Source organism: Cariama cristata, unplaced genomic scaffold (assembly GCF_000690535.1).
Source record: "Cariama cristata isolate BGI_N322 unplaced genomic scaffold, ASM69053v1 scaffold8889, whole genome shotgun sequence".
NCBI classification, from domain to species: domain Eukaryota; kingdom Metazoa; phylum Chordata; class Aves; order Cariamiformes; family Cariamidae; genus Cariama; species Cariama cristata.
The window spans coordinates 1-11,003 of record NW_009635194.1 but is presented as its reverse complement, the minus strand read 5'-3'; the positions used below and the strand labels follow the sequence as shown (position 1 = coordinate 11,003).

Sequence of the window (11,003 nt, the reverse complement as noted above, 5' to 3'; positions counted from 1 at the left end):
CAGGAAATGAGAGTTTGCCCTTTGGTTTTTGGGGTTTTTTTTTAATGCCTGTTCTTTTCACAAGTGCCAAGCTATCAGTACCCTAAATACATTCACTGATCAAATGAGCTCAATTTTAAACCCAACGCTGCCTCATGTGATGGGCCAGGACATCAGCTGACTGCTCTTTCTGTTTCCAGCACAAGTCCAGCGAGGACAACACATGTCCAGAGACTGGCATCACAATAAAACTATTATACTAAAAGCATCCACGCTTTGCATCCTTCAGCAGATAAACAGAGACATCTCAGTAGTCCTCCGATATTTCTGTTACCCTTCACATTTCCCCTTCCATTCATCAAGGCCAGGTAGATAAAGACAAGATATAGCATTATCAAATCACAGAGGTCAAGGACTGACCGTGATTTCTCAGCAGATGCTCCTCATGGACACCAGGAATTATGTTTCCATGTATGGAAATCAGCTCGCAAGCATTTGGTGGAAGAAGCAGAGAGAGTGAGCGCTTCTAAAAGCAGCTGGTACACCAGCAGACTTAACAGCTTTTGGAGCAAAAGCACGGAGAAAACATTCGTGCAAGTTGCTCTCAGGTAGAAACACGCTCTTGTCTTTCTCCAGCTAATAAATGCCTCCCGTATGTTATTGGTGTTGCAGCCTGGCTGCGGTGAGAAAGCTGAACGACGGAGCAAAGAAAAGCAGGCGAGCGAGGAGTAATTGAGAGCGCACGGCAGCTTGCAAGGTGCCTTCTGCTACAAGTCGCAGAAAGCAGGATTCACGTTCATCTGCAAGCGATTAGAAAACAGACATCACAACAGGGAACGCTGTTAACTGTTACGCTGCTGTTTAAGGCAGCAGGAAAGAGGCGTGGGGATACCCAAGGTCTGAGGTTGGTTGGTTTTGGGGGGGTTTATTTTTAACGGATAGCCTCAGCAGACCCAGGTTTTGGTTTATTCTCTCTTCTGCACAGGGTGGCATGAATTGGTGCCTACAGACTTGTGTTGTTTGGGGCTCTAAAGAAGAAAGATAAGGAAAGGAATGATTAAAGAGGAGGTAAAAATGGGAAAAAAGTCCATTGCTGCTGCCTGAGGCAGGAAGGACACAAAGTATGGCTTCACCACGTGGAGTACAGACGGAAGGGTTGAACAGCAGAGGAACTGTATGCAAAGCCCAAGGAGCAAGTTGCGATGCAGGAATCCAAGAGCACTCTGTACCTTCCCATTCCCACAACACCCAAGAGACTCCTAAAAAGCCCAGTGAACGGCACCAACGCCCAGGGAGCCACCCTCGGAAAGGAGGAGGAACGCCCCAGCACAGAAAGTCTCCAGAAACCTTGGGAAAGGCAACTTTAGGTACATCTCCAAGGCAGATGTTTGGGTTTTGTTTGTTTTTTTGGTTTTTGGGTGTTTTTTTTTTTTGCAAAGATGGACGTCTCAGAGGAAAGAAGGATAGGAACACCAGGGGAATTCAGGGGAAAGAGAGGCCTGAGCTTACCCCACAGGTCAGACAGCCTTAAGAAAGCACGATAGATAAGGGGATGCGTTCAGCAAAGCAGGAAGCATCAAAGCCTGGGACCAGCAGAAATAATCTGCAGCCGGTCGTGTTTGAGAAGCAGGCTGACCAGCTGGACGAGAGGGTACAGTACCGTAAAACTGACAACACGCTGACGGAACAACCATCAGGGATTCCCGACTCTTCTGCCTCCAACCTGGGCTTCGGAGGAGATGTTTGACAGCCCAGCATGTTGAAGAAGGAGACCAAAAGATGTCCGTCTCCACAGAGGAGTAGCAGTTGTACCCATACCTGGATGCTGAAACTCTGGGACTGGATGAAGGGCAGCGTTATGTTCTTGTAATCCTCCCAGGTTTCGCGGATGAGGTGCACTTCTTGACGGAGGTATTTCTGAAGGTGTTTCTCCGTGGCGGGGTACACCACTGTGGTTTTTATCTCTAGAAACAAACACATTTAATAAGTTATCCTCACAGGTAAAACCCACAGTGCTTCCTTCAGTCTCCAAGAAATCTGTTTTCCCTTCCAATAAAGGCCACGCTAACGCATTTTGAAGAGATACCGCTAAAATAGCAGGGTGGGGGAGAACGGACATGGAAAGCAAACAAGCACTTTCACCTCCCGGGTTGCCGCTCGAGGGAGAATAAGCCAACAACACAGCCAGGGCCTGTCTTTCCAGTTCAAGTGGAGGAGTTTGCCGTCTGAAAGGTGTTTTTTTTCCCCCACACTCACTCTTCCAGGCATATCAGCAACATCAGGGCAGAGCTGGGGCTCCCAGGGAAGAGTTTATGTGCAGTCAACAACCAGGATAGGAACACAACCCTCAGGGCAGAGACGCATCTTCATCATGCTTAAATTCGAGGTTCATGGAACGCTACCGGGCAAGCACTCGGCAACTTTCTCTAGCCACGAAATCAGACCTTGCATGAGATGCAAGCAGCGAGGCTGGAACGAGGAGCAGCTCCTTCCCAGAGCTCTCAGCCATCAGGTTGCTTAGCCTCAAGCCCCGAGCGCAGGAGGTAAAAAGGTCAAGGGCACAGGGACGGATCCGGACCAAACAACGTCGGCCGATGGGTTAAGACGGCACGGGACAAGCTGAGGGAAGATGGCTGGATGATTCCCCTGTGCCAGCTGGCAAAGAGCATTTAGCTGTTTACTCTAAAAAAAGGAAAACAATTTTCATTTAACTCAAGATTAAAACTTTGCTGCATAGTTTCTGTGGCATTAAACAGGACGCAAGCGCGCACCTCGTCAACCTGGCAGCTTTGACCTCGGCAGCAGTAAATCTTACCCACAGCAGTAAAACACTTGGAAAAAATCCCTCTTTGGCCGAGATTAGATGTGTGATACAGAGCCTGCCACAACTCCAAGGGCACCAGCAGTACCTCCACCTTCCCAGCTAATGGAGAGCAGCTATAAAACTTAACGCAGGAAGGAGAAAAACCCCGCAAGCCTGGACAAACCCCGAGCAGATCGGACCAAAGCACGGGGCTAGGACACTGCAAACACTGCATCTTGTGCCCAAGGTCTGCCACCATCACGAAAACCATGGGCTGTACGCTCACCAGCATACCAAACAGTCATGCTTCACGCTTTATATATGTATACATGCCAGCCAGACACTGAATATAAATATCTATTTGTTCCTAAGGCCAGATTTAGGGTGGTTTGGGGGTGTTTTTTTTTACTTTTCTGGTTTTTGTTTTTTTTTAAGGTCAGCACTGCACAAGCCAGGAGACTCTGCCTTTTCATTTCATGCCAAACCCAGCTTAATGAAATCCACAGGAAAATGCTGGTAACATGAAATATGAAAATGCAAACCACAAGGGCAGTCTGGTCTGATTCCCACCATACACATGTTCAAACAAAGTTGTTTTCCAGGACTCGATTAGCACTTCTAGCAGGATGATGTAATAGCTCCTCACTTAAAAAGACGAGCAAAGCACTGGGGAAAAAACAAAAAGGCAAAAGATAAGAAAATACCACGTCCAGCCTCAGGCTGAAAACTTCCACAATTTCATTTTATATCCCAAAACAAGAGCAGGGACTGCAGCAGAAACCCTTCCATGCTGGGAGCAGTGATAACCACAATCCGTGTGCTGGCTGGGATGGGGTCACAGAGGACCCTTCACAGCTTCCCCAGCACCTTCCCAGTTTGGCAGGCAGCTGCTCATGGTGGGGAGAGCCACTTAGGACACTTTAAAGCCCAGTGCGAGATCACAGAAATCCTTAATGTGCAGCTGTGGTTGAGCAGCAGATGTTTGGAAGAGGAGAGGGGGGAGAGGCTGTGGTTCGCTAATGATTATTTCCCTTCTAGATGTCTCATCAACCCCGAAACGCCCTAGCAATGCTAATTAACATAAATCACTATGGCCAGAGAAGCTGTTTGACAAATGCTCGGAGCCTGACTACCATTAGGAGCCCGCCTATGGGATGCAAAGTCCCAGCTAAAGCTGGGCTCAGCCGCAGGAAACATCCACGGCGAGACCGGGCTCGCCACGAAATCTTTCCATTGTTGGCAACCGGCTGCGTTCACGCTCTGTTTTAAAAGCCACCCTGCTCCTGGCAGACTCCACATGTATTAAAGCATCACGTACGCCGTGGGGCAGCTGAAACCTAGCCTGGCCTGGAAACGGGTAAAGAACCGCTGGACATGTGATGTGGGTTTTTAAGCTCGCTGAAGGGTCAGGGATTGTCTCCGCTCCCATCTGAGTCACATCAGCCAGCGTGTTCCTGAACGGTGGCCCAGGGATGCCACGAAATGTCTGTGGTTTATTCTGGAAGTCAGGACTGACCATCAATTAACTGGAGGTTATAAAAACGGAGGTTTAATTGAAGGAACCCAGATGAGCACGAGGTAGAGGTACTGCGATGGTAGAGAACAACGGACAGGGCAGCTCACCCTACGAAAGACGTTTGAGGGGATACACCATGCTATTTTTTCCCTGCCCAGGAGAAAAGGAAGCTCAGATTGACCAGAAACAAGGCAACCCTCTTCTAAAAACAGGAGTGAAAAAACCACCCCAAGACACATGAAACAAAACCAGAACACCAGCTCAATTTGGGGAACTCATGGAAAAAAAGGGTTGAAGGCAGCTGTCGCCCGGAGGAGAGGATGAAACACGTTACCCCATGCTCCCTGCAGTGCAGGACAGCTACATGTCGCAGATGGGAATGATGTAGAGAGGGCTCATGCATGTAGCAAAGCACACTCCAGGCTCACTAGCGATGCCTCATCCCCTTTCATGCCACGCTGTCCCCAGGCTCTGCCAAAATCCCCCCTCCAGCTCGACACATCAAATTTCAAACCGATGCAAACGGCGAGGAGAGACCAGGGTGACCCGCTGAGATGCCCTGCGCTTGCTTCTCCCATCCCACTCACCAGCATTAAAGGTAGATCACTGTAGTTTGGTTTTAAATAGATTTAAAAACCCCAGGGAGCCAAGAGAGGCACACAGGGCAGGAACAACTCGTTTCTACTTTTGGGCAGGGGTGCTTTTTCCTCCCTTCACTAGTAGGGAGCTGAGTTTTGGCTTATAATCTGCCTCATCACATCAACCCTCAGGTGCAGGAAGGTGCCAAGTCCAGGAAACAGCAGAGAAAGTCGCATTTGCATTCTTGCAAGTTTTCTTTTCCTCTGCAAGCCTCTCTCCTGCTGCATACAGTTCCACGCTGTCTTCTCATTGTCAGGTATTTCCCTCAATGCAGCCCTAACTAAATATAACGATGCGTGACCTTCCCCTGCTGTATTAACATAGTTTATTTAGTTTTATGATCATGACTATGTCGCAGTCACAGGGGAACACCTAATTTTAACCCATCCTCAACCAGGTACAGTGATGGCTTTGCCTCGGACATCTGGGGCTGTCGTTATTGAATGAAATAAAAGCACAAAGGGATAAAGCTTGCAAGAGCTCACAGTCTTTGAAACCAGTACATGCCAGGGCAAGCCAAGTGTGCTTGCTGGGGACTTCTGCCAAAGATGTTGGTTCTCATCCGAGGAGGACTTGGTGGGCTCCAGCTGCAACAGCCATGGCAAAGAGAAAAGTTGCAGATTACTAACCGCCCCCTGGCCAAAAAAGAAAAAAGAGCAAAGCATGGCGATACCTCCCACCGTCCCCCAAACCACCCCAAGCGCTCCCACCGCTTCAGGCTCCAACTTTTTATTTCAGTGTAAATGCAAAGAGTTTTCTTTGCTGGGCAAGCCCCACAGGCAGGCAGAGGGTGGAAATGCTGGGAGACAAACCAGTCTTCCCAGTGCAGCTCGTGCAAGTTTCTCCAGCTCCTCACTGCCTGAAACCAGACGCTTTTGGGGCTGGGGACGGTAGGGATATGTATCACTTCCTCCATGACTAAATACTTTCCTTCCACAGTCTCTCCTTTCTCCCACAATTTCTCCACCCCATGCCAGAGAGATGGAGCCGGAACGTCTCCCGGTGTGCTTGTTTTTAGACTTTTTTAATAAGCTTCAGCCTGCAGCACAGGGATGAACTGTGCCCAATGAGTAAAGACTCCTGAAAGGGCTGAAAATAGCCTTTGAATTATGCCAGAATGGCTTCGGTGCTGCAAAACACGACATCCCTCAGCAGCCAGGCAAGAGGAGGTTGCTTTTTGCTGGAAACAGCAAAGCTCTCCTTGCTAAACAGGTGTGAGCTGGATGTTATTGGGGAACATGTTGATTGAACCATCTGGCTTTCACAACTGAGCCTTTGGCAGCAGGACAATCTCTTCCCTGCTACGAAAGTCAGCCTGCGCTCTCCCTGCAAGGGAGAGCCACCAGTATCTCACACCTCCAGGCATAAGCCGCCTACCTAAATCTAAGCAACATCCAGCAACTAGCCTTAAAATAAGTTACGTACACCTGCCTTGGCCAGTAGCAGAGCAGTTAAGATCAGAGGGCATGCTCTTTGACACCGCTCCTCCTCGCAAACTCGCTCATAAATTTCCTTCTCCTTAATCAGGTGGTTTGGGTTGCCCTTCAGGCAAACTCTGACCATTATTAAGTTGATTTGCAAATGGAAAATATCATTTTAGCCTTAAGACATCCCTCCTAGTGGCCAGCAAAACTGACGAGCCAAGCAAGACACAGATGAAGTCTTCTTTCTGACCAGCCCCATCTTCACGCATCCCCATGCCAGTGCACTCCCATCCCTTAAAAAAAAATCTCATCTTTAAGCAGCAGCAGAATGAAATTCCTCTTCCCAGGACACAGTGGAGTCATTTGCTCAGGTAATGTGCTTCTTTTGGCCCCCTTTTCTCTGCCTTCACCACGCAAACAAAGCGACTGGCCCAGTCTCGCAGGCTCTTTTATCACCAAGACAAAACAAGCTTTCATCGCATGGGGCCTGTGTTTGCTTGACTGTGCGGAGGGAACAGCATCCAACTCACATAATCGAGAAGGCGGGGAGAGGGTGAAAATATCCACTTTCAGCTATCAAGAAACTCCAGTTGAATGAAGAGGCCCCCAGGGACTTCAGACCCCAAAGGCGGTGTTGAGAAACACGCTTCGAAAAAGCAGAGGGACCCAAAGGCAGCTCCTCACACCATCAACGCGCCCAATGTCATGAGTCATCTCCGGCCGTGATTTCCTCAGTCTGAAGGTTTATCTTACCTTTAGAAAGTGAGAAGCTGAGCGTAGCGGGGCTTAGCCGCCCAGGATGCTGTGAAATCCCCAGGGCGAATTCCTCTTCCCTGCGACCCGGGACTTTTCGGAGGAACCTTAATGCCAAAGTTTGACCTTTTCTGTAAAATACTTTTACTGCATCGTGTTACCCAGGTGTAAAACCTGCAAGCGCCAGCAGATAAACCCCTGTATCTCTTTAACCTTGCAACCAAGAGGCAGAGATAGATCCTGTGCAAGGGCTTGCTGGGTCTCCAAATGATCACTCGATATCCTGGGATTTCTCACAAGCCCTGACACGGTCCGCAGCCTTAACAGGAAATATCTCTTTCGGTTTAGGTTTATGAGCTGCATTCCTCACATCGACTCCCTCCTTGGGTTGTGACTCAGCTCAAAAGAGCTATTTCCTTCCCCTCCTGACACACGCGACCGTTTCCCCTGATGCTAGCCCAGCTGCCCACGAGCACCTCAGGCAACATGCCCACAAAAACAGCTATTCGGCGCCGAATTGCTTCGAAGGAGGAAGCCTCCTTGCTCACAGCTCAGAGCCGGGGAGTCTGGGGAGCAGCGCCAGGGTCCACAGCCTCCTCCTGATCTCCTCCTTGGGGTTGCCCAACATCCAGAGCAAGCACAGCAGTGCCAAGGAGAGAGGTGGGAAGCAGAGATGCACCACTGGGTAACGTTTCTGCAGAAATCTACCTTTCAAAGGCAATTTTTAAAGTCATTAAAAAGATAAACTTCAGCAGAAGGAAGCCAGAGGCTTTCTCCCCCATTCAAACCTGCCAAGAGGAACGGCACGAACACTTATCCGAAAGCGCAGCAGGTTTGGTCCAGCCATATGTGAAACAAACAGCATGGCTATGTGGGGCAGAGCCATGGCACAGAGGACACGCAGAAAAGAAACAACCCAAGGGGGGATTTAGTTTAACAAAGGCCCAGAAACGGGAAGTGAGAAGATCCAGATTCACCTGGTTTTGCTCCAGCCTCTCAGAAAAAGCAGGACCTGGCACAGCAACCCTTTAACAGCCTAAGGGTTTTGTACTTGGCATAAATCTTAAATAAACTAAAAAACGTTGCTATCGGAGTAACGCTGGAGTTAGAGCGCTGCAGCAAAGTGCTATAAGGAAGTCAAATGTCAGCACAGCTGGCAGGGCTGCAGCTGGAGAGGAGCCCAGGGGAGTCTAGTCTTGCAATGCCACCTCGTGGGAATCGCTGCAAGTCGCTGCCAGCCTCGAATGCACCAGGCACCCAAGCAGAAATCTTTCCAGCCGAAGAAGCACGGCTTTAACATCTTCCCACTCAAGGCATCTGCAACAACCGTGGTGTCATGATGTTTTGCTGCCATTGAAACGTGGCATCGTAACGCCGAAACCGCCGATTTCGAGTCCTTGACAGGACAAGAAGAGCTTGCAAGCTCCCAAAGCCAGACAGTGCTTCCTCCTACACCACAGAAACAGCGCTAAAACAGGAGCATTTTCGGGAAGACACATCAAACATCTTGAAAATTTAACTCGGGACTGCGACAACTTCTTACTTAAGGCTATCACTCTGATTAATTTTGACTCTGTTAAACCTGTTTGGCTATCACTGTGTTTATTGAAGCATCGACACGTAATTAATCACTGCACTTCTACAATTTAAACATGTTCCAGCATTAAATTCAAGTGCCTGGCCTGCTGATAGAGCAGCCTCGCTTTACAGCTCAGGCTGGAGAGCACCGCAATCACAGGACACCTTTCCACTGTGACAAGAATCCATCTCGTGGGATGACAGGCTTCCACTGAAGTTCTCCAACTTGCTCATCTGACCTTGTCATACTCTGTTATTAATAGGGTTTCGTAACAGATACGTGAAATCAGCAGGGAGAGGCTTGAAAGGCAGAGGCCAGGTCCCCGTCTGCCCCAGGCAATCTAAGTTACCAGTATTTAAATCCTTCCTGCAAACACACTAGCTGCCTGTCCTTACCAGGCAACAAAAATAAAGCACATGAGATGATACCCTGGCACGAGAAGAAGCTGACATGAACTCTGCAGAGATTTCTTCCAAGGTAAACCTTATGGGGAGAGACAATAGCTTACCAGATTAACTGACATCACAAAAAAACAACCACAAGGAAAGCTTTTTTAGACCCACAAGTCCTTCTTCCCCTTTAAACGAAGGTACAGGCAGATGATTGCAAGTAATCAAGCAATGGCCATTTAATGGCCAGCTACTCATCAGCTGCGCTAGATGTCTGACAGTGCAGGGGAAAAGGGGGTGAAATGAGGCAGCATCCAAAGCCTTGGGAATAAGATGTCGCCTTCAGAGCAACAACAATTCAACAATCTCCCCACCTCAGCCAGGTCTGCTGCTGTCGGCCAAACCACAACCAGGGTGGTGTGGTCAGGTCTGGCAGCAGCACTTGCCTGCCTTGCTGCATCCTCCCCTCCGGAGCTGGCAGGAACACACCGACCGGCATCCCAGCCACAGCCGCTGGTCCGCAGTCAAGTCATGGACCAAGCTACCCTCCCGGAACCCCCTGGCGCAAAGCTGAGAGCACTCACCACTCAGCTCCGGGGGAGGATAGAGGTGGTACGTGCTGTAAATGTCATTGTGCATCTGCAGCTCCAGCTTCGTATGCTTCTTCAGCAGGTCTGATACCTTCTCCTCCTGGAAAGGAGTCTTTTCCAGGATGACTATGGCATCTGTCCCCTCTCCGGAGGGGCTAGTCACCTGAAAAAAAATGGACAAAGCTGTTGGCAAACATGGATCCAGCGCTGGGTGGAAGGTTTGGGGCCAGAAACTGAATGCCTCCAGGCAGAGACTATGGCAGACACCTTGCAGCCCCTCATTTCTCGTTCGCAAATCCCATCCTAGTCCAGCCACCCACTGGGCAGCACCTGTCTAAAAATAAAAGGCACATTTGCCCTGAAGGAATCTGCTCCCCATCAGGGTATAGAGGTAGTTTTTTGGGGGAGCATGGGATGTGGACAGTGTCCCAGTCCATCTGCACCTCCCCGGATGCTCCCAGCACCCGCAGCTGCATTCCCACCAACCCACATCACTGATTTCATCTCAGATACTCACAAGTCGACACAGAGCCACTGGTTGGAGGAACCACAACCCAGATCCTGATATAACCCGAGTGTGCTGGTTTTGGGAGGCACAGGGTGTGTAGAGCACACCCCCAAATTGCTCTCATCTATATAGGACATAAGTGAGGCCTCACTGAACACTGCACAGGGAGAGCAAAGGGATTCACCCGGGACTCCCAACCCACGCTCACAGGGTAGAGCAGGCGGGTCTGTGCCCTGTCCAGTTACCCGCCGACCATCAACCCATTGCCTTAAACCCAAGCAGCAGCCTGAAACTTCCCCGTCCTCATCACCTGCTCGGATTCACATCTCCAGGAGACAGAAGCTGAAGCAGCTGCATGGTTCCCGTGCCATAAAACTTAAAGAATTATTACAAATTTCCCTTTTGTGACACCTGATTGACATGCCTATCCCTATTTACTGCCCCAGAGTTCGCACCTTGCTTGCAATTCGATGCCACTTTACCTACCAAGCACAAAAGACCTGCTCTCAGGGCGAAAAGCAACAGCTATACCAATAACAAAAAATAACCTGAGGTTTGAAATAAGGTTTCCAGCACGCTGGCGCCAAGGGCAGTTGCATCCTACCCCCGCCCTTGATCGGATTTGGGCAGCACCGGGCTGGAAAAGCCGAGTCTGGGGCCACGCTTTGTTTAATAAAGAAAGGCTGGACCGGGCCTCAGCCCTGGGGAGCAGAAGAGACGGCGAGGGGTGAACCGGGGATACCCCGACCACGCCGAGCCCGGGCGCGCCATAGTGCTCCCGGGGGGCGTGGTCTTTCGGTGGGGGCGTGGCCTGTATTGGGGT

At 49.8% G+C, this 11,003-nt stretch overlaps 1 protein-coding gene across 1 annotated transcript in view; it reads right to left on the bottom strand.

Moving 5' to 3' along the window:
- Nucleotides 1-9,835, bottom strand: part of DCPS (decapping enzyme, scavenger) — a gene marked incomplete at its 5' end in the record, with an annotated part of 16,286 nt that extends 6,451 nt beyond the window's left edge. Inside the window, 2 exons of the mRNA XM_009707432.1 lie at nt 1,798-1,943; nt 9,667-9,835. Of these exons, the coding sequence (XP_009705734.1) occupies nt 1,798-1,943; nt 9,667-9,835 (315 nt within the window). The remainder of the gene's footprint in view (nt 1-1,797; nt 1,944-9,666) is intronic.
- Between the last annotated feature and the right edge of the window lie 1,168 nt (nt 9,836-11,003).